Genomic DNA, 23,426 nt, shown 5'->3' on the forward strand with positions numbered 1-23,426 from the left:
AACGAGAAGAAAAAAAAAAAAATAGAAGAATATCCATCTAGCGATCATTCGCAGACAAAATCATGCACAACTTCATTCGGTATAATGCGGCAAATGGAGCAACGCGTTTTAAACGGGCGACCAAGATTTTGTGTGCAACGCAAGCGATAAATTGACCAATAATTTTAATGGTACTTTCGTCGTAGTTCCTCCGGGTGTTCAGGATGGAGAAGCAGAAATCTAGGTAGCCCGTTTGTTTCGCGTTGACAAATGCGATCGTTATCGAACAATGTCTTTCGAGTCGTCGATGTCCACCGGAAAAAGCACTGATATCGTCACGGGGTGCGCCACGAATCAAGTTAAGTGTTCTTGAAAACCGTAATAACTCTCGTAAAAACATTGAACGAAGAAATATATATACTCTCTCCTCCTTGATCATCCCCCTCGGTTTCTCTCCGATAATTATGAGTTATTTACAGAATTCATTACTGATCGGGACGACTGTCGTCTGGTGTCTATTGGGACATAGCTCGACAGCCACGGCAGGTAGAGAAGTAGGACTGGCAGAAGTATTAAAACGTACCACTCAAATCAAACAACGTTAAGAAACACGGTGCGCTTAGAACACGTGTTAGTCGTCGTCCATCGTCGAACGAACGTGAAAGCGACTTCGTGGCTCGGTAGAAAAATGTTTGGATCAGCATTCGTCCGATTCGGAGTGTCTTGCTGACCCCGATAATTTTGTATTCGATTCGTCCCGAATACCTAGCACGCTTCGTTAAGCCTCAGAATGGTCCTTGGAAATTTCCTTGACAGCAGGGAAAGACGATCGGGTCTATGCTTGACCCATGGCGTCATGGAACTTGAAGTAGTGGATCTTCATGGCCCTGTTGTTGGGATACTTGATCTTGCAGTGGGGACAGGTCGCGTCCACGGCGTCCTTCACGATGTAATTGGTCAGGTCTGTCTCCTTGTGAAAGTTCTTGTTGGTATCCGCGTCGTAGACGGTGTTGTGGACCGTCAGCATGTGGTTCGTCATTGCTGTTCTGGTGAACACGTGTTTGCCGCACAGAGTACAGCTGTAAATCATGCTGGTGTGCGACTGCTCGTGAGCCTTGAGGTTCTGAAGCGTGGGGAACATCAGCTTGCAGCCGTCGATCGGGCACGCGTGCTGAGGCGGTGAGTTCTTATGTTTGACGGTGAAATGCTGGCGCAGATTCGACACACCCGGGAACTCCTTGAAGCAAATGTTGCAGCAAACCTTTCCGTTGTTTCCAGCCAACGGGATGCACTCCGAGGACGTCGTCGTAGCTGCTTTGACGATATTCTTCACCACGCGCGACTTGTTGTGCATCAGCTGCTTGTGCTTGTATAGCACGCTCATGTTCGGGAAGAACTTCCTGCAGACGTGGCACATCACCGACTTCTTGCCTGTATGCACGGCATCTATAGCGGACAATGGTTTTTGCAGGCTCTCCTCCGACTCCACTTTCACCTTCTTCGATTTGGGCTCGTCTTGCGAAGACATACGCGAGTTGTTGTACAGCGACAGCGGTCGTTGATTGAATATTTCGCTGTGCAAGTTTAGCTGATGGCGTTGCAGCGACTGGCTGCTGCTGAAGACCTTTTGACAGATGTTGCACAAGTTATCGTTCGCGGTGGGCTTTTTCATCATCGACTGGAACTTGGCGGAGGCCGCGGTGGTGGCTTTGTGAAGCTTCTTGTGTCTCCATAGCACCTTCTTGGAGCTGTACATTTTCCCGCAAATCTCGCAAGGGAAAGTCGGTTTGCTGTGATCGCTGAGAATGGGATAGGCCTTGTGCCATTGCATGTGCATGTTCAGCGTCTCCCTGTCAGGGTAAACGTTCGTGCAGAGCTCGCACTGGAGCTCGTCACTCGAGAAAGTCTTCTCGGACTTGTTGCGGGCGCAGTGTACGTCCCACAAGTGTTTCCTCAGCTCGGTTACGTCGCTAAACTTGTCGTTGCATACCTGGCACTGGAAGTTGCCTTGAGGTTTCGTGGGGGGCGGATTCGGGAAGGATTTCCGTGCCCTGGCCGGCCTGTCGGAACTGGTATTGAAATCCTGTTCCTGTTTGGGCGTGATCAACGGTTTCGCCGGTTTCTTATCCTCGTTCGTCATGAATCGTATGCTTAAGCGCGAGTTTGCTCGGCTATGCCATGATCTATGTATCTTGAGGGAGGCTTCCTCTAAAAACACCTTGCCGCAGAGGTCGCATTTGTGACCAGTTTGAGATCGCGACTTCTCACCGTGAGCGTTTTGGAAATGAAGATTCAAATTCCCTTTGAACACGAAACTCTTTGGGCATTTGGGACACATGTTTTTCAAAGCTTTGTGCTCGGTCGTTATGTGCCGATCGCGTATCTCCTTGGTCTTGAACGTTCGCGAACAGTCGGGACAACTAAAGTGAGACTTTCCCGATTTGTGTATGTTTCGTATATGTCTTCGGAGGTTTGCGTAGTTGGAGAACATCTTGCCGCACGAATGACACTCGTTCTTGTTCGTACCGGGATCCGAGGTAGCGCTAACGTTAATCGTCTTGGAGTCCCGCGAATCATCCTCTACCGTCCCGTACTCCACGCATGAGCTGTTCGCGTTCTGCTCGCTCGGATCCTCTATACCGTGATCCTTCATGTGGCTCTCTAAGGCACCCGCGCTGCTGAACATGCTGCGACAGATCACGCAAGAATAGATCTTCACCTTCAGATGAAGATTCCTGTGCTCGGTTAGCTCGGCTCTGGTGGTGAATTCCAAGTTGCACAGGGCACAACTGTACTGATTGCTGTCAGATATCTTGGCTGCGTTTATTTCCGCCTCGAACGTGTCCCAGTCTTTGATCGGGGTCGTGATATTTTGCATTGGCTTCTTGGTCTCCTTTTCGTGGTTCGACGCGGGTTGCTTCACGTTGCGTGGCCTGCGATGCGTCTCATGATGAGCCAAGAAATCGCTGGGAGATCTGAATTTGCTACAGCACTCGGAGCATATGAAATCTTTCTTTTTATGGTCCAAAGTGATGTGGTTATGGAACTTTTTGAACACGAGATACGTCATACCGCAGTGCACGCATTTGTAGGACGTTCTGACGTCTGGCGATAGACGTTGACACAAATCTAGATGCTTAAGCATGTTAGGCCTGTATCGGTAGATCATTCCGCACAAATCGCAAACGTGATTGTGCGCCGGATCGCCGTTTTTATAAGGAAGAGGAATAGTCGGACCTTCTCCGTGCGACTTTCTTATCACTTCCTGTTTTAGATTCGGAAGAGGTGCCATTGGTTTTAATTTAGGAGGAGATCGCGATGGTGAGATTAATTCTTCGTATTGTCTGTCGGAGTGTTTCGAAAGATGGCTAAGTAAATCTTTCCGGTTTGGCATAGAACGTAAACACATGTTGCACGTGAAGTACTTCTCCTCGCCATGGTTTGGTATAACCAGTGCAATTTTCATCGCGCACTCAAACGAAGCACCGCAGTGCAATTTGTACATTGATCGATCTGGGAATTCTGTCAAACACGCGATGCACGTGTAAGGCCTTAAATCGGGCATGTGCTGACGAATGTGAGAAAGCGTATTCCTTCGATCGGTGAAGCTTTGTTGACAGGAATAACACGAGAACGTTTTCAATTGACTGATGATACTTTGCTGTACCTGCGTTAGCGGAGCATCCTTCTCCATGCTGATTAATTCGTCCTCCAAGTCTTCGATCAATTCTTCTTCGTCGTCTAGCTTCTCAGGATCCGCGTCGCCATTTTGCTTGTCGGTATGAAATCTTTCCATATGTTTCGCGTAAGAATACTTAGAATGTAAATTGATTTGACAATGCACACACTTTTGCTTGAAAACACGCGCTCCCCTGAAGTGAGTGTGCGGACCTCGTCTAATCTTCTTCTTACTTGCCGATGTCGAGGCGCTGGACTTTTGCGTGGAATCAGCTTCCATGACTCTGTCTTCATTACTCGAGAGAGGGTTAGGTACGAGCTCGCTACCGGTAACAGATTCTATTTCTATGGTACAGTCCGTATCGTAGTCCAGTTGTGGCTCAGGTTTTGTAGGTACGTCCACGTCTTTCGTTGGTGCTGGAACTTTGGGTACATCTTCTTCGTCGTCGGTTAATATTTGAACGTGAACACTATTCGGTACGTTATTTATACTATCTTCGATATTTATTGAGTCCTAGAAACAGAATATATCGGTAAGATACTCAAAAATTCATACTCATACTCATTCATCCTTATACTCACCAAGTCCGATTCAATAGTAGACTCTGAAATAACCTCAACGTTGTCTTCGTAAAAATCTAAATCCACGGGTTCATCCTTGATAGTTATGACCTGTACGAGTAATAGTAACATGTTCACTGGAATTTCTTATAATATTTCGATGTACAAAGTACTAAAAATGGATACTTACCATGGGAATTGACTGCAAATGCTTCTCTAGCCATTGGTGTAATTTATCTTGAGAACGAAGGCAAGCTTCCTTATAATTATGCCACTGATTCACATTTCTAACACACTCCGCACATATGTCTTTTGACAATTTATCCGTGGCTGAAATCTAAAAGGCATACATACTGCATATAAGTGTGCCCTTCCGAAGCCTTAACTTAAGACGCAAAGCTCCCATTAAAATAAGGTTAAACAGCAGCATACTTTGAACTAGTATCTATCTAACAAAGAATGGTCAACAAAGGTAAACAGAGATAGTGCTAGTAATTATCTTAGTCGGTTCTAATACATCTATGGATAGTCCAATACAGACTTAACCTCAAAGCGCACGCATTATGGATCTAAACCAAGCGTAAATGCGTACAACGAAATAGCAACAAGGAAGATATATTGAAAGCTAAAAAGACTACCGAAGAATGATACTTTACACGCACCTGAATCGACAAGCAGGCTTGTATCTTAGTGACCAACGGTACCGGAGAGTCTTGCATCCCGAAAACCGACGACTTCGGCTCGTCGGTGGAGAGGCAGAGCCTGCACACGTTTTCCATGTCCTGCAACTCCACCACCTCGTCCATCGCGGACGTTTACTGCCGTCGCTTTTCCTCGCAAGATATCTCGGTATTCTGGCTGCCAACTAAACGCGCTTTCCAGGAGAAGGTTAGGGACGCAGCGTTTTGTTTGTACGTCGACATTTGAAACTGAAACCGAGCGGTCCGTTTCCGTAGCGTTCCACGCGTTCAGGAACCACCTCGCAAAAGGCGCGTGTCAAACAGTGCCGCAAGATATTCGTTTATCAAGTGTGTCTTATCGGGATCCGTGTGTGTTGAGAGCGAACAATTTTGTGCCAATGATAACAGATAATGGGCATTCTACCGTAAACGGGAAACGTGAGGAATCATTTACTTCGGTAAGTTCAACGACGATAGCTCAACGTTCGTATTCTCTGAGGGTGATGGTGCAGATGCTTGAAAATTTGACCCTATGAAACCATAATATTTCATTTGTTTTGTTCTGTAATAAATGCCATACATGCATCGACTTCTTAGAATAAGTAACCGAAAGCCAAGCAGTGGTGAAAAATCAGAAAGGGATAATTTCCATTGGTCGAGTCTTCCTTTATTTGTACATACTTTTCGATACACACTTGACACGAAATTGTTTGCCATTTGTACGCGTCGATAGCACACATTCTACCTACGTAAAGACGATTTACGAGATCGTTCGTTTTTGTTCGAATAACCTACAAGATCGACGTTCCGTAATCTTGAAGCATTCGCAAGCAATGTATCATATTGGCGGTAAAAAAGAATTCGGTGTATAAAATCGGAAAGCTTGGAATTGGAATCGGACTAGGACTAGGTCGTTAACGGTCACGTGATCCCTTTGACTAGTCGGTGTAGGTTACAAAGTTGATCCCGCGCAAATTTAGTCGCGTCTTTGAAAGAATTTGCTGACATTCGTAGAACAATTGCGCTCGTATGTCAAGTGTTTGCTATCTGAAGAATAATCGCGACTCGTGCGCATTGAGTGTGTCAGTGACAAAGGACAGCAGACGTTTCGCCATAAACAGAAAGCGTGAAGAATCGTTTACCTCTGTGAGTAATCACTTTGAAACGATAGCATCAATTTTAGACAACAGCAGCGATGGTGAACGAGAAAGGAATAGTTTCTATTGGTCGGGTGATCTTTTATTTCATATATACTTCTCGATATACACTTGACATGCAATTCTCTGTCGTTTGTATGCTTCGATAAAACAGGTTGTACATACGGAGTACGTGAACGTACAACGGGGCGTCCTTTTCAATTTTTTACTTACAAGATAATTGTTCCATAATGAAACCAAACGATCGTCATTCGTTAATTTTGAAATATTCGTAGCGAATCATCGCTGAGGCGTTATAAAAATAATTCCGTGTATACGATCGATAAAATTTAGGGTGTAAATCGGATTGATCGAGCGGTGTATCGCTGTTATAAATGGTCACGTGACCTGTGCAACCGATCACAATTAGTTAGAAAAGTAGAAACTCAATAGAATATGGTGATACTTGAAAAAGCAATGCACTAGTTTATCAGTTAATTTTGTCCGTGGAATGTGACGTAAACGTTTTAATTAATCGCACCTAAGCTAAGAGAAAGAGCTTCTCAACGTAAAATTATTGAGCGTTCATTTTCGACGTGTTGTAAGTACGGCAGCTATGGAATATTCTCGGAAAGCTCTTCTACGCGGGGATTTCTCTAAAACCACCGTTCTACTTGGTACACGATGAGCTTTCGCGCCTCGTTAAATTCTCGGTGTTTAATCAAATACACATGTCTTTTCTTTTTTTGCTTAACACTGTAGGGATCGTATACAGTGCGAGTTAGAACCATCGAGACATTTCCTACGACTATCCGGGGACTCTCTGTCCCGTGAAGCTATTCACATTAATGTACAGTATAGGATTAACCATCTATATATATTTATATACTTATACAGGGTGAGGCATATAAAACAGATCACCTAAATAACTTGCCTATATTTGGAAAAAATGAAGAATGCACCAAGCTATTCTTGACTGGTCTTAAGTGGGACGTAATGTAACGTCATTAGTTTTGTGTAGGTTAGGGCTAGATCAATTCGTTTTTGTTCTTACTTTCTAATAGAGCATTTTAATGAGACAAATTATTCAGAAGGCCTGTTCGAAGTGCCTCATCCTGCACATTTCTATACATGTATCGTCAACAAACATTGCGTGCCAGTCGCTTTAAAAAATATCGACATTCTTCCCGCGCTTTTTTTTTTTCATCTTGTGCTTCAACGATCTGTAACAGTAACGGACCAAACCAACGTCCTTTTGCATCAAGGTGTATTACGTACTCGAAAATGTAGCGTTAATCTCTCTATTTCATTAGCGTTATCTCTATTTCGACTATCTTATCAATGGACTACAATATTGTGTTAGCTCTACAAATAAATTCTCAGCCCCTGTAGAAAATCACTTATAGCATTCCTTCGTCTAAGCGATACCGTTGTACTGGTAGTGGAATGTTATATCGTGAAGCATCGTTGATTACTTTGACTCTAATGGGAATTACTTCGATAATTAAATTTGAATTTGACCGATAAATTGTGCAAATTTTAATTTTCGTCGAAGCTTCTGCAACGATATAGACAATCGACGATTCCTGCGCTCGATCCCGATTACGAACAATCGAATAGCTACGACCACTTGGCGCCATTCTCGCGGCCAACGAGTTCCGGTTCGCTTTTCATCGTTCGCTTTATCTATCGTACGGAAACGTGTGCGCAGGGCTGTTGCGCAATTCAAGTCGTCAGGCAATTGGAACTGAAACAGGAACTCCGCTGAGACTGTTGACGAACGTAGTCTTGGACGTTGAATTTGGTGTCGTCAGGGTCGTTGCTCTTCCGGGCCATCAACTCCCTGAAAATACACAAAACGACGTAGGTAAATCTTTTTTTCAAGAAAAAAAAAAAAGGGAACGCATTCAAATCGTGCCTGTCTCTGCGTGGATATCCTAACGTCGTCTACCTCAACGATAGTCTGAACAGTAATCTCTAAATATAGGATGATCCGCTAACTTGCCCACCCGCATTGTCTTTGCTTTTACAGTCACGAATGGTAGAGATATAATCTCATAGTTTTTCTTAGACTTTCGAAAGATGTTGGTTACGAAATTAAGATCAACGGTTTCTAAAGCGAAATTTATAACGATCAATTCACGTTGTGCAAACTGCGATTACGAGAACCTCTTTGCAATGCTTAAGAGGCTTATTGGATCGAGTTGGCCATGATTTAAACGTAAGACTCATTGAAGCAGATCAAACGCAACGTGTAACGCTGCAGTTTCATCGGTTTAACGTCTTGCTCCTTTTTTCATCGAGCCGCTGGGTAATTAAATCAACGTTTTTCAGATACCTAGCAACGGCCAAGAAGGCCAATTCGACGTTCAGGCCGGTTTTAGCAGAGGTTTCCATAAAGGGGACTTTGTACTCTTGCGCCAACCGCTCGCCGTCTTCTTTCTTCACGATTCGTTCCTGTCCGCAGTCCGATTTGTTACCTGAAATTATTTTATTTCAACTCGTTACCCAGTTAAATTAACACTTGGCAATATAGAACGGGGATTCCTCGACAGTGATTCTAAGTTTATCGTAAACGACCGCGAAAGGTCATCTAAATTTCATCTAACACTTCGTGTCCTCCTATTCCACCTACTCACAAACTGTTTCCTCGTTCGCCTGTGAACCGAGCGCTATTTCACTCTTCCTAGACCGTTCTCTTGGACTTTCTACGAAAGCAAGAAACTAATCGAAACCGCAAGAACCAGTTGCCCCGTCCATCGACTTATCGATCATTGGCAACTTTCTCGGAAACTGGACGATAAAGAAAGCTAACTTCTCTCCTTTCCGTTCCTTCTTTAAATTCACAAGCGAAATGGTCTGCGCGTGCTGATCGAAGATTAGGAGCATTTTCAGCGTCCCTAAATGGTAAACAACCTCTAAACTCGCCCAGCAACATTTGCTCTTTCAAGATTGGGAGCGTTTTTCAACGTCTCCAGGTGTAAATAATCTCTAAACTCACCCAACAGCATGATGACGACGTCCTCGTTCGCGTGCTCGCGGATCTCGCTCAGCCAAGCCCTGATGTTGTCGTAACTCGTCTTGTTCGTCACGTCGTAAAGCAATAAAAGAGCTGAAACCAATAATGAACGTTATGCGTTGCGCAACCGGCCGTGATCCTGGTAATTGGTTGTCCCGGAAACAAAAGCTTTTACGCGACGTTGTCCGCGTTATTGCGCGTCCAGTCACTCGTCCTCTTTTTGCGCCGCCAGGAAAATTGCTCTAGCGCTCGTTTCGTCATGCAATTCTCTGACCAACGACGGGACAGAACAATGTTTCGCGCACGCAAATTAACTGTTCAGAAATAGATTTCAACGAGGCCAGGAGAACGGAGGACATCCTCGACTGCGAAGACTTGGATCGCTTCTTGATACGAGCCGTTCACTGCACGAATCGATCCCCACTTTTTGAAAAATCTTCAATTTACGTGTCGAAACACTTGGTATAGTCATCAATTTTTATATTTATAATAATTTCCTCGAATAATAATATTTAATATCCTCCGTTATCGCAGTTTTTTCCAGTGTTTCGTTAGTCTGAGTTCCCAGTTTAAAAGGATTCGTTTGAGTTGGGAAACGAAGAAGTTAAGTTTGAGGCGAAGATTCATCTTCGTTTAATGCTTCTTGAAGTTTCGAGTAACCAAGTTCTCAATAGTTCCTGAAACCGGCATTTTCTGTTTTCATCATTCGAAGAGATAAATACGCCGCGCTTTAGAACTTTTCCACTCCGATCCCCGTCGGTGGGTTCTTCCCGCTGGGAAGCTTGTTTTTCCAGAACGCTCCGCGGGTTAAAGCCCAGGCCAAAAGCACCATCGCCCGTGTAATAGAAATGGAGACACCCATTGTCGAAGTGTCTCCGTCGCGTAATTGTTACCAAGCCTTTGAAACGTCTAACTATTGTCGCGACAACGTCTCTGTTCAAAGAGGGTTTCTTCGCGCAAACAATGGCGGTACCCCCTACGGCGGATGCAGCGTTTCCTTCGCCGCCCCTCTCGCTTCGAATTCAGTTAAGTAGTTCTCCAAAATTAACGCCATCGTTGAATTTAGGATCATTCCGCGACCTGGTTCGACGGGGCCAGGTCGCTTGCTAGAGATGGGTTAGGAGAATGTTTTCCTTAGGAGAACCTGGACTGAAATTGATTTTCTTTGATCGATGCAGAAGTAGCTTCCGAGGACGTTTTTCCTATGTGGCAAAATAAAAGAGAAAAATTCTCGACGTTTTTACGAAACGTCTCGTATGAAATTCCAATGATTCCTTCGACCTCCTGCATTCCAAGATACGTCCACTCTTGCAGATTAGCATTGGGCAGTCTATGCGTGCAAAAGAGGTGAATTTTCAACGCGCAGCTTACCTAGGAAGAAACCATTTCTGAACACTCGGGATCTAGAGCATGGTATTGCATTGGGTAGCAGCGATTTACATAATGCTAGGCTGTGCAAAGTTCTCCACTTTTTTATCTCGTGCATACCAGTTTTAGGTGAAAAAGTTCATAAGCAATTCGATCGTCGGGCAAACAGACTTTTTCATGCTCATTCCGCTTACTCCTGTCGTTCATAATTATCACCAAATTACTAGAAGCCGGATGATACACGGATCAGGAAACTTGTTTGATTGAAATCAGTAACGTTCATTGCAATCGTGGCTAGCCATTTCATTTAATAACCTGGATTAATATCGCCAAAAAGGCGGGACTCCCTCCGAACGCAAAGTGTTTCGTAATATATTTTAAGTGCCGCGTTTAAATTACCGTATGCCTCGAATACGAGGTAAAATAAATATACAATTACCGTGAGCGTCTCTGTAGTACGCGTGCGTGACGCTTCGAAATCTTTCCTGGCCAGCCGTGTCCCATATTTGAAGCTTCACAGACGTGTCGTCGACGACGACCACCTTGTTCTGAAAAATAGAAGAAAACCACTCATGCTTTCCATTCGGACCGGTTCCCTCGCGCGCGTCTACTTTGACAATATCACGGTTCTCTACCAATGCGAGCAATGCATTTCGTCGCGGGTCAATTCTCTGAAAGCCGCGTCATTGATACCCTGGAATGGAATTAGAGTCTCACCCTAAAATCAATGCCCACGGTGGTTATGTAGTTCCCAGACAGGAATCGGCCGTCCCTGAATCGCGTTAGAAGGCAGGTCTTCCCGACACCGCTGTCGCCCAATAGCATCACCTGCGTTACGTGAAAATTCACCTGTGAAAATAGTCGCGAAACCGCAGAGGAAGCTCCAATTTCGCGAAACCAGATACTCTCGAACGCGCGTGATCGCGATTCTCATTTTTTTTTTCCGAGGTGGTTCGATCCTTCATGAATGGGATTCTCCCTCGGGAAGTTAATTTTATTGTCGCTTGGGAGCTAATGCGACTATCCGATAAAAAGTTTCTTAAGAGGACGAGTACGTATCCACGACTACTAATTTACATAATACTGGACCTGTTCCCGACCTCGTTCAACTCGTTTAAACGCTCTGTCCTCGCGGTTATCTTAAATAATTTGAAACGGTATTCTTTATTCGTTGCTCGATTAATTCCGTTCTTGACAAACTCAATAGCGCTACCCTCGGTTAGTAAGTTATTTAGTTACCACCGATCGACCTCGTCGATCCTAACAAGAGGAGACAGCCCCAGCGATATTAATCTCTACTCGTTTGTAGTCCGCATCGTATCGCCGATACGGCGTGTACTAATTTATAATTGCTTTACCGTCGAACATCAAGAACAAACACGAGTAAAGGAAATAAAGAAGGAGGGTTTACATTAAAGAATGATTGTATCTATGAATAAATTTAATAAAGTCACTTATTTGAGATAACCGAGAGGACAGAACCCTTGAACGAGTTTAACGAGCTCGAGAACAAGTTCACGTTATCGCGTGAATTATTAGCTGTGATACGCATTCGTTGTCAGTCTCACCGTTTGAAAGGTTAATTTTCAAAAGGCGGCTCATAAATAGAGGTGCGCAGCGAAGGAATTCGCGGGATTGAAATTAATCGATTGGTCGAGAATAGAAGACACGATCTATCGACAAAGTAATCAATTACTTTCAACTAAATCGAGGTGTTATCCCATGTACGCGAAATCAACTTTCACGCGATTTTTTTACTCTGTCCTTGTAAAGGTAACGCGAAAAGGTTACGTCGAAAGTTACACATCACGCGATAAGATCCGGATTGATTAATTGCTATTAATCGATACGGCGGTAGCTAGTGTATCAGGAGAGAGGGCAGGACCTTGAAAAGGAGCTCGCCGTGATCGGGTGGGGCCTGTTGGCCCGTCGAGTCCACGCTGTCCCGCGAGGACTGCCGCCTGGTAGGGCCCATCGACTCCTGGGACCTGTTGAAAGCGGAGGTGCTGGCCTGGGGACTGGAGGAGGCAGGCTGGGTTGGGCCCCTAGCCCCACCAGATGATCCTGGGCCGCTCGACCAATCGCCGCCTGGTGACCCGCTTTTACGTGAGCCGTGTCTGCTACGCTTCGTCACGCTACGCAGCTTCGCCTCCACGGTGCTCATGGGCCCCTGCTGCCGGGAGCACCAATTCTTCTTCTTCTCGGCCACTCCTCGTCGCGTACGTCTTTGTCGTCGTCGTCGTCGTCGTCGTCTTCGTCGTCGTCGATTGTCGTTTCGCTTCTTCTGCTTCTCCCGAGCACGAGCACCCGACGATCAGGCTGTACCTTCTGTCTCGCTCGAGGTCAATCAACTTTGGACCAAAGAAAGAGAGGGACGGAGCAGTCTTTCACTTTGCGCCTCTTCTGGCTTCTCCTTCGCCCGTTTCTTCGCCCGAGTCGCGGCCGATCAACGAGCACCGGAGTGAAAGTCTGCGGGCTCGGTACTATACGCGCCGCAGCATGAGGACTCTTCGATCCGGCGTCTTCGCCTCGATGCTTCACTCTTTATCACGTCTACGTGCCAGGACTTCCAACCTCTATCGCGCGTAGGCTCGAGTAACACCTACAGGAGGGGAACCTGTTGATTAGCAAGCAGCCTGGAACCGGCGTCCCTTTCGCAGGATAATTCGCGAAGGGTGATAGATATACGTTGGCTGAGAAAAGGAACCGGGTAAAACGACTTCGGGAAATACGGATACAAATAGAAGACTTTGCCCATCTCTAATCGACTCTGAATTGCTGACGCGAGAACGTTCTTCGTCGGCAACGCGATCCTCGACTTCGAAGCTTCACCGTCGTTCCGCTTGTTGCGCATCGGATTGCGTAACGGGGTAACACCTATGTTGATTCGGCGCATACACCGTGCCCGCTTGCATAAACGGTAAGCATGTTTTAATTAATTCGCGAAATGCAGCCTATTCCCATTGATTTCCGCGCGATACAACCGCGATATACGGTTTAACGTTCGTTGCAACTGTTTGCACGGTTAAATTCCATATCGTGCACGCGATCCGCCATTGCATTGGGAATACCGTTTTATCCTAGTCAACAGTCAATAATTGGTAACGTCGATAATTGCCGCGAATGTTGACGCAGCCGAACAATGTTGGCCGATCAATCCTGTATCTGAATAGGCTTTGACGCAAGTTAACTTCCGTCGTCCTGTGCCGTTTGCGTTATCGTCGCTCGAATTGTCATACGTTTCGCGAAGAACTTTGTTCAGTTTTATAACTATTTCGATCGACCAAATTCATATTTAACAAGTCGACCGCTCGTTAAGTGAATCAACGTTGTTCGGAACCGCGACGGCCGCAGAAGGCGCGCGTTCGTTATGGCGATCGCAAAAATCGACATTTCCGTCCGAGCAAATTAAACCCGAGCAATTACTATCTTGTCATGACGCAACGACCGCGTCAAGGCTGGCTGTGCATGGTAACGAGTTGTCTTGCACAGCGTTCGACGTTGATTTTGTTTACGAATATTTCGCGAAATACACCGCGGATTGAGACCTACGCGCAAACGATCTCAGCGCGATATTAAATTTCCCCACGGATCGAACCAAAGTTTGATCTAATTTGAATTAATTTGATCATTGAACAAATGATTTCATTTTATTTCGTTGATTCCCGTTTTTATAGAAAATTTAATAGGGACCACCCTGGCACGGAAACAGAATGGCGTTTTCGGTTTTGAAGGGAAATAACGAAGGATCTCCGGTACTCGTTTATCTGTCCGTTCTTTCCGCTTTTGAAGCCGATTCCTTCCCCCGAGGCCGTGGATAAAATCTCTTGCGAAAATTCGCGCTCACGTGTAGCATTTTACCGCGTTTACCGGCGATTCCAGCTCGCCGGACGATGGGCGGAATTGGCTTCGAATAATACATGAAAAATGCAATCACCGTATACCGATTTATTCCCAACGTTTATTTTATCGAGCAGTTATCGTGATATATTCCCGTTCAACGTGAAACGTTATTTCATTTTATTATACTCGATAATTCATATCGAACGAACGTCGAATCGGAGCGTATCTATTTGTATAAATAAAATTACAAGTGATGTCCGCGAGTGGAAAACGTGTAGCGACTCGCATTTTCGCGGGAAATCACGCATTTCGACGATTTAATAGGCTGGTACCTCGTTTCCCCCCTCTTTTTTCGCGAACGTCGTTTATTGAAGCGATGCGCCGTTAAAACTCGTTCGCATGCTCCGATTGCTTCCCGTTTCATCGAGTGCGGAATTTCGAAGAGCGATTGCATCCGGAGTTTGAGATCCCAGATGAAATTGGGCGAATTCGATAATCGGCTAACGATTTTCCCTTCGTTAGATATGTAGGTTAAGAACTCGAAAAGAAGAAAGAACTTGGAGTAGCTTTTTGCTCGATCGTCATTGTACAAACGGAAACGAAGTTTTCATGGTGAAGGAAGCAGATTAGCTGACATTAACGACTACTTGATCATCGTTCGTTTATATTAATACTCGAGGGTCTTGTTTACAGTTTCATCTAATCAGGTTCGCTATAAACGAAGGAGGAATGTTCGATTCTAACGTTCGCGTTAACGAGTATTTGCACGGCTGACGTATGCAGGTGCTTACTTACTTTTGCGAGAAAGTGCCACCTGCGGTTGTCAACCGTATACATACACATAGATAAGATAATACAGAGAATCTTTTGTGGCAAAAGTAAGTAACCACCTGCGCACGCCAGTCGTTCGTGTGCACAAGGTAATTCCAGAAAATGGAACGAGCCGTAGCTCGTTTTTAGTACTGAACGGCAATACAAACAATTGATGACGTGAATAGTCCCCATTGTTGCGCACTCGTGATACATGGTCTTAGAAACGAAGAAGCGTCAGATTAATAGGTTGGATCTGGGTAGAAGTGGCTAGATCCGAACAATTCGTAGTAGAGAATTTACTTCTAATTAATCCACAGAAATTCGTGTCGTGTCACTCATTGCTTCCCTCTTTTGCAGACGTGCTGGACAAAGATGCAACACGACGTCGAGGGAACTCGGATTGATGAATTGGATCCGATTAAAAGCAGATGGATCCAAACAATTTCCTCGCGACATATTACACATAATTAATTCCCTTCTACGGTGTGTAGATGGAAGACGAATTTGCAACGCGTATGCCGAGTTAAAGAGGAGTGCACGAATGGGAATTCAAAATAAAGGCGAAAGGAGTTACATTAATTAGTTTAATTTGGACAGATGCGACTGAATGACATGCTTCTCATTAATTTCTCGCTTCACCGAGTAGTTGAAAGACGGATTCAAAGCGGATTCTCAGTGTCAAAGGGAGGTACGAGGATGGAGGAGATTTCTGACGCGGATTTGGCGGCAAAAACCGAACCGTGATGCAGATACGAGGCTGGTTAGTCCAACCTACCGCTTTGGGCCCACCCACGCCGTACCTGGCGTCAAAAAAGCCCTCGGGGTTCCAACAAAACAGGCCCTCTGGTCGTCAGACTCGACCCGACTGGTGGCGCCCTTCGCGATGCCATACTTGGAGCAGTCGAGCAAACCACAGTATACAGCGGCCTGGGAGATTCTCTACAGTATGTTTCTCTCGAGATGAATCATCGTTGGAAAGGTATGTATTCCTAATTTAGTGACTCATAAGAAAAGACAAAATTTCATTTAACAAAGAATACGTGACGTAAAAGTAGCCTTAGAGACCTCTGGAGGACAATACCTCGTTTAAAAATTCACGATTAAGCGTCGCATGTTAAGCGTCAAATGGACATTTCAGAAATAATTGCTGTATTCTTACACGACACGAAATTGCATAACGAATTGTCGCTAACAGCTGTTGCCATAATTGTCAACGGCGTATCCGTGGATTCCGCCGCGAATTCGACAAATTGATTACTTAATTGCCGACCAATTAGCAGCGACGATGGATCGGTAAGATTCATCACCCTCGAGTCGAACACCGATCGGTGGCTTTTGAACATCGAATGCGCGATGCTTGCTGGATGCACAAGCCGCAAACGTACAGTGCATCCGCGTTGCGTCGCTTAATAACTCGTACTCGGATTAATGATTGATCGAGCGTGAGCGACGATCAATAATTAATCACGCGTACAGGTGAGCGTGCTGGCATTCGGTGTTTCGACTCTGCACACGTGTGCTGTAATCATCGCGTAGCCAACGCGGAACGAAAATCGCCGTGCTTCTTTCGTTTGGATTAATGGATATCATTTGGATTACTATGCGGCAGGTGCTTGAATATTCCATTGTCGTCGAGTTTAAATCGAAGGTGGAGGCGCGTTTATTCTCGCTTTGGTTACTGCAATTGTTAGGTAGTTCAATCGTAAGCTCGACCTTCGCGACGATAGAGATTGTAGGCTATGGCTACTCCGAAAAAAGGACAATGATCTTTTAGTTGGGCCTTTTTGGAGCGAGCTGTCTCGACGAGCAACGCGATTAAAGAAACCTGATCATCGCGTTTCGGTGTCCTGGTCGGACAGTGACAGTTCTCTATCCGTCGCACGTAGGAAAGGAAGCGCACGCGCAGCCGGATGTCTTTATGTAATCGGGACAAAAACCTCAGGCGCAGGTGAGAGAAGGACATTCAACCCGGCCGATTTTGGTCGCGCCGCGCAATTCAGGGACCCTCGTGGCCCACGTGATTTGCACGGTCCTTTCGACGTGTGCGCGTCCGCCTTAACGAGGACGCGGCGCTGAGAACCGTGAAAAAGGATTACGTCCGCGGAGTTGTATCGTACAACGACACAGGACGAGCCGTGGACTCTGCCAGACGATTTAGGGTCTTGCAGGCGACGGCCATTTTCAGGAAAAGATCGAAGGAAAACTGCACAAAAGTTTAAGTTAAATTGGCAATCTCGTCGATCGATCTTGAAATCCTACACCTAAATTATCATCTTTTATTTGTCGTGCTTTGTCGTCGCCTTGTCGTTGCCATCTGATAATTAAAGAACGAAGAGGTGGACGAAATTGCTATCTGGGTGAAAATGTCAAATAACAAATAAAAGACACACTTGCTCCACTGAGACAATTGTGGAACGCCGAAAGATGTTCGAGGACGAAGATTGCAGAGTGGAGGAACAAGGTGAAGTGGCAGCCTCGTTATCACAAAGAAACTCTGCCCTTGTTATTCCCTTTGATTCCGCGTCGCATGCTTCCCAGCAACGAAATATCAATCGACTATCATACCGTCGGTACTAACGAGGCTAATAAAACCTGGCACACTTCTCTCTTTCAAGCGGGTCACGGTTGTTAGGGGGAAAGACTTTCAGGAGGGTCGAAAGACACCCCTGAAAGCTGCTATGGCGGAAAATAATAGCGTTTTCGCGTGCTCGCGCGAGAGAACGACTGTCGCCTAGTCGTTCGAACAATGCCTCTAATAATACTCGACTACAACAAACATTGAACTCACCGAACGATAAATCTACGAAGAAAGAACGAAAATTATTACGTATGAACTTGAAAAAAAAAAGCATTTGTTCACACTCAGAGTAACTATGACTGCAAGTTAATTCATCGCCCCGACGAGATCCCCACAAGGAGGTTCGATCGACCGAAACTCTGTAAACTTTTTGAATATCATCACCGCATGAACAAATGTTGCTTCCATCTTTAAATTACTTTTGGCGAAAATTGTGTATCGTTAAAATTCTTGCCAAAGCAGAAAACAATTTTAAACACGATATAAAACTATTTGTGGAGGCAGTGGGATTCGAACCTACGACTGTCCGCGGGTTCGGCATCCATAGTCTGCTGCGTTAGCGACTTCGCCAAAGCAGCTACTAAACGAAGGATGTTCTTTTTCGTATACCAGATACAAATTTAACTTGAAGTATAATATATCGTGTATGTTTGTGTTTATTGGGATGCGTCCTATATCCTGCTTTTAATATATTCGTAACATACTTCTTAATAACTCATATACAGCTGGGCGTAGTATGTTTAGTCGCTTTCTGCACCACAAGATGGCAGCGCTAAGCGTTTACGAGACGAAAGACTTTGAGGTTAGCGACGATGCTGTTATTACGGCATTTTAGTTACGGTATATAAAAACTTCCTTTCGACTAAATAATGAAAATATAATTAACTGCCACAGGAGATACAATAGACTCGATCAAAGGAACTTCCAACGCAATTTCTCTTTCCGAAGGAATTAAAACAATTTCCTTCGGGTCCAGGAATGAAAATATAACAAACTCCAATAACGAGATCAATTAACCGTCGATAAAATGAATTTCAAGCGAAATATCGTAAGTCCTAAACGAACGTTTCAGTCCTTCGGAAACGTTATCTCCGATTCGGAATTTTTTCAAACAATTTCCTTGCAACAATTGCCATTTTTATTTGGCCCGCGCGGAGGGGAAATGTACAATAGTTCGTCAAAGTAGAAGCGTATACGTAATGTACATTTCACGGTTGGTTTTCATTTCCGGAATTCGATTATAGCGAGGCTGTATGGCAGCAATTCCGTCGTTTCCATCCAAGCCCTGCAACTTCCTGGAATTGAAATCCCGCGAAATTGATCAAAGGCGCTTCCGTCGCAACTCCTCCGCGGGCAGCTTCATTTTTCTGTAACGCTTTTTGCGTGTCGGTATCGGGAACCAGAGCTTGATTAAATTTCAACTGCGAACACTCGTACATTGTCTGTTTCAGCCACGCTTCGGGCTACCATCTAATTTGCCCTCGCCGTGGCACTCCTCTGTCCTTCGTAATTAAGTAAAGTGTGCCCTCGAGGCGGAAGAACGCGCGACGAGAAATCGCGGCGAATAAATTTCGTTGTCGTGAAAAACGTATCGTCTCTATCGTTATCGTTCGCAGTGTTGATCTTCAAACTTCGTCGGAGTTATCTTACTTTCAGATTTCGGAGAAAAATCGAGGCATTTGTCCTAGATGAAAGTTCCACCATCACGGGTCGTAAACTTGACGCGGCGAGTTTGAAAATTTCACGCTTGATTCACGGTTTTATTATCAAATTTGGAGCGCAGAATTTTGTTCGACAACATTGATATTTCATACTGTTCCTGGCACGACGAGTAAGGGGAGAAAAATGTTGGAGTTACGTCTGGTAATTGAAACGAATTGAAATCAGAGCGAGAAAGTATCCAGGCCGCGGAGGAAATGGAAAAAACACGAGTCGCGTCGTAAATATTAATTGAGACGCTGGAACAAATATGGTTGGGGTGCGTTAACGCTGACACCGTTTTTGTTTTTCCCCATAAAATACGCGATTCGTCCGACAAATACACGATTGGCTCATCTGTACGTGACGCGAATATTTTCCCGTTGTTGAGTCGGGATCGTGATTTCATCTAGTATCAAATTATTGTTTCCTGAAAATTAATGATGACGTATTCCTCGTTAACGCTGCAACATTACTCTCTGCGAGCTGAGCTTCCATGAAGCTTTTCCCGTACTTTCTGCACAGAAAGCTATACATATACGATTCCTTTGTAATTCCTCGAATCATTAATCGTTCATGAATATTACAACGAGCGCTAATTATTTTTAAAGAAGCGACTGTCAGCGGTTACACTGCTTTTCATCGCTTTACTGTGTAAAAGTCGGACTGCCCTCACGTAATTGATGTTATCTTATTTCGCGACATATTCACCTGATACAGGTGAAAACCAGTCGTGAATTTTCCAGAAAAGTCACTAGAAAATTTAAAATTATTTCACGCTCGGTTTAACATTTGAATTGAATTTCTCGATAAAGTGTCGTGTTAAAGTACTTCATTATTTTATTAATGTTGTCGTGTATTGTGCAATAAAGTCAACGTCAATCGATGGAAACACGTTGGAAATATTCACTTTCAAAGTGATTGACGTTCTCGAATGTTTACGTTACGCTCTGTTTCATAGTTTAATCGAATACCTTCAACATAATATTTTCACTGCAATTCGTTTCAAATGAATAATAAATTTTAATGAAATTCTTTCGCAAAAATGTTCCGTGTATGGAAAGAATATTCGCGAAATTGAAATTTGTTCATACGAATTTCAATCAAATCTTTTTGAAAGGAATAGTTGAATTGGGATTTTATCGAGATTCTCGATTTTTGTAAAAGAACCCGTGATATATGGTTTTCATGGTATCTTCGAACGAATTTTGCTCGTATCGAAACTGGCAAACAGTAGTCACTGTCCTCGCGTCAGCGTTTTTATTGACATTTCTCTGAAATAACTTCGTTCTTTGGCTTAATTTACAATACATCGTGAATTTTGAAATTTCGGCAACGCGTCAATCCATAGACCTCATTCATATTCGCTTTCAAAGGAATCGACATGTCCGAATATTCATTCCACGCTCGATTTGATATCGTAATTGAGCTCCTTCCACATAATATTCTATTGAATAACATCATTGCTTCGTTAATGCGTCATCCATCGCGAAATTTGCAATTTGTTCGTCGTCCATTTGCGTAAATGAGTTACTAATATTCATTTCAAAAGGAATCCGGACATGTCCGAGTGTTCGTTTTACGCTCGATTTGATATTTCAAACGGCTTCCTTCGACGTAATATTTCATTTCATCGAATAACATAGCTGCTTCGCTAACGTGGCGTCCATTCTGCGACATAGGTAGCCGATGCGAAACGGTGGAAACTCATTAATATTCGCTTTCAAAGTGATCGAGGTATTCGAATGTTTATTGCCCGCTCGAAAAATAATTTTCCATTCGCGGTATCACTATTCTCAGCGAGTGCGCAATTACTCCGACATTTCTCTTCCCTTCGTCGTTGATAATGAGCCAGTGATACGTCAGCCGTGCATCGCGGTTAATTGGTAAATATACAGTTTGGAATGTTGAAGGGAATTTCTAGATAAATGTACCGTTCTCGAGCCTCGGTTTCGGCCTTTGAAAATTATTTCACGTTTCGAGCATCGTCTCCTGTTCCGTCCCCTTAATTTTCCACTCGCCATTTAGAGAGTTTCGGTTCGATCAAAGGTTTCCATTCGAGCTCTTTTTTTTTGCATCCGATCGCGCATTTTTCTCGGCGTTTTCGTTATTTGTCTTCCAAGTGTTTTTATCATACCGAATGGAAATGGTGTACGGATCTGGGAGCTCGTGTTCATGGAAAAGAGAACCCGAGAGCTCGCGCCGCTGGCTCAAATGAAATATCGCTGGCACAGATATCGCATCGAGTGGCGAATAAACAGCCGGATTTTCCGGTGAAATCGTCGGTTCGTTTTCACGCGGAAAAAAATAAAATTCTAATCCAGAAACGGTCGATCGCCCCAGCGGCAGTCGATGCGTATAATCTCCGTAAAATATAGCGATCGAAATATCAAGATTACGTTGAGCTGCCTTAAAAGCGCTCCCGTCGAAGTCGCCGCGACGAGGATCGTACCGAGTGGCCAGCTCGCGGGCTATTCGATCGGCCCCCATACAGCATAATTATCGCGGTAAATCATTGTTAATACGACTGGGTACTCGCAAACTCGGGAGGACTGGTTCTGGAAGACTTTTTGCGATCCTTCGTCTCTCGTTCTTTCTCTAGATCTCATCCTCGTCGCGCTTTCCATCGTCTTACGATCGCGCTCTCGTTGCGCTTTTTGCAACGCTATATAAATTATCTCTCGCCGCTGAACAGTAGCCGCTCGCTCGTGCATATTTTCAACGATAACGCGACAGTTAGGCCGGTCGATATCGCATAATTAAATTCCTGACGGTTTCGCCTGGCGATTTCGCGCGCAAACAAACGCGAATCGTGAATTATTTGAGGACACCCGGACTCGTCTTATCGGAGATACAACTACTTATCGCGTTCATTTGCAGTTTTGCCACTCGCGTGCTGGTCGGTGCATGGTTTTACGCCCGCTGGAAATTAAATCGAGTTGAAAGAAAAGTCCACCACTCTGATACGCGTCGTTTGTTTTTTATGTTTATTTCTATTCTAATTCGATATTCGTAATCCTAATGCGCGCGACCAAAACACCCGTCATGTACGTAACCGTGTAATGGAATAATGCGATAACCTGTGGCGGCGCGAGACTCCGCAGGAGTAGGTGTCTGCATTAGCAGATTGCCACTACGTTTCGTCGCCTTTCCAAGGATTTGTCGCATAATTTGCGAGAAATTGAAGCCTGACGTCCTGAAGATTACGCAAACGATGCCAAGTTTCTCCAATAACAGGTTTTATTCAATTTACAGACTGGTACGTCTACGAGTAACATTCTGAAAATAGACAAAAATAGCGTATCTGCTTTTTGCTCTTTGCTTGGTTCGCAGTAGTCGACGTTCGCTTTAATAAAAAATTTAATTACAGAAATGGAAAACACATTGTTCCAGAGGGGAACATTCGAGCGACAAAAATTTGCAATTTACATTCTTCGAAATGCCTAAAAATATGACTTCTGAAAGAAGCTGTAGCGATTCAACAACTCTCAAAACGTCCGAGGAACGTAAATGGTCTTTTAAGGAGGGAAAAGAAGAACAAAATCGTATCACTCGAAACACGAGCTTCGAGTTTGGAGCACTCTATCGGGCAATCTGTGTCTCGCGCGTCGCGAAATCCTCCAGGCGGTTACTGCCCGATGAATATTCAGGGATTCCGTTACATTATGCTAATTCCCCGAGAAACGAGCAGTCGGAGATCCATAAGTAGCTTGTCGAACCGTTGTTCTACTGACGGAGGTACACGAAAACATGTGGAGCGGGTAGAAGCAATTTCTAATCGCAACTTTGTCCCCTCCCTAATTTATGGCATACATTACACGCACGACCGGTGAACGTTATTTCTACGAATTATGCTGTCTACCTGTGTTACGAACTCGGTGCTCGATACTGGTGGAATGTGTGATAAACAGTTTCATAGCAGTTTCAATCGCCCTGGTACTCGTAACTTCAAGGTTATAAATTGAGATCTCTCGTGTAACGATTCAATTACATCGTCCACAGTCCTATCGCGAATATAATTTTACTTTGAATGTTATTTAGCGTGTACACTCGAGCAGAAATCTCGACGATTA

The 23,426-nt window shown here is 44.5% G+C and overlaps 2 protein-coding genes across 10 annotated transcripts in view; both read right to left on the reverse strand.

Annotated features, from left to right (window-relative positions):
• Positions 1-808: 808 nt before the first annotated feature.
• Positions 809-5,134, reverse strand: LOC128891507 (zinc finger protein 62 homolog). Its single transcript, XM_054150999.1, has 4 exons — positions 4,881-5,134; positions 4,409-4,555; positions 4,240-4,329; positions 809-4,171 (listed from the first exon to the last, which is right to left on the reverse strand). Exons 1-4 carry the CDS (start codon positions 5,022-5,024, stop codon positions 815-817), a joined length of 3,738 nt encoding a protein of 1,245 aa, XP_054006974.1. The 5' UTR covers positions 5,025-5,134; the 3' UTR covers positions 809-814.
• A 1,636-nt stretch (positions 5,135-6,770) lies between these two features.
• Positions 6,771-23,426, reverse strand: part of LOC128891518 (ras-related protein Rab-37-like) — a 79,307-nt gene continuing 62,651 nt past the window's right edge. For 7 of the 9 annotated variants that reach the window (XM_054151042.1, XM_054151044.1, XM_054151045.1 and 4 more), the window contains exons 2-7: positions 12,307-13,023; positions 11,139-11,249; positions 10,861-10,969; positions 9,036-9,146; positions 8,373-8,514; positions 6,771-7,877 (exon numbers count right to left, since the gene is read on the reverse strand). In XM_054151042.1, the coding sequence (XP_054007017.1) occupies positions 7,760-7,877; positions 8,373-8,514; positions 9,036-9,146; positions 10,861-10,969; positions 11,139-11,249; positions 12,307-12,585 (870 nt within the window). In that variant the 5' untranslated portion in view covers positions 12,586-13,023 and the 3' untranslated portion in view covers positions 6,771-7,759. The remainder of the gene's footprint in view (positions 7,878-8,372; positions 8,515-9,035; positions 9,147-10,860; positions 10,970-11,138; positions 11,250-12,306; positions 13,024-23,426) is intronic. The other 2 variants (XM_054151048.1, XM_054151039.1) reach the window with 1 other exon arrangement.

This window comes from Hylaeus anthracinus, unplaced genomic scaffold (genome assembly GCF_026225885.1).
Source record: "Hylaeus anthracinus isolate JK02 unplaced genomic scaffold, UHH_iyHylAnth1.0_haploid 12002, whole genome shotgun sequence".
Lineage (NCBI taxonomy): Eukaryota > Metazoa > Arthropoda > Insecta > Hymenoptera > Colletidae > Hylaeus > Hylaeus anthracinus.

Bases quoted from the DNA above. Each gene is read 5' to 3' on its own strand.
- LOC128891507 (XM_054150999.1), bottom strand. From the start codon at position 5,024: ATGGACGAGGTGGTGGAGTTGCAGGACATGGAAAACGTGTGCAGGCTC. The intron at 4,556-4,880 runs GTGCGTGTAAAG...TATGCCTTTTAG, and splicing joins AAGCCTGCTTGTCGATTCAG to ATTTCAGCCACGGATAAATT. The intron at 4,330-4,408 runs GTAAGTATCCAT...TTACTCGTACAG, and splicing joins ATTTGCAGTCAATTCCCATG to GTCATAACTATCAAGGATGA.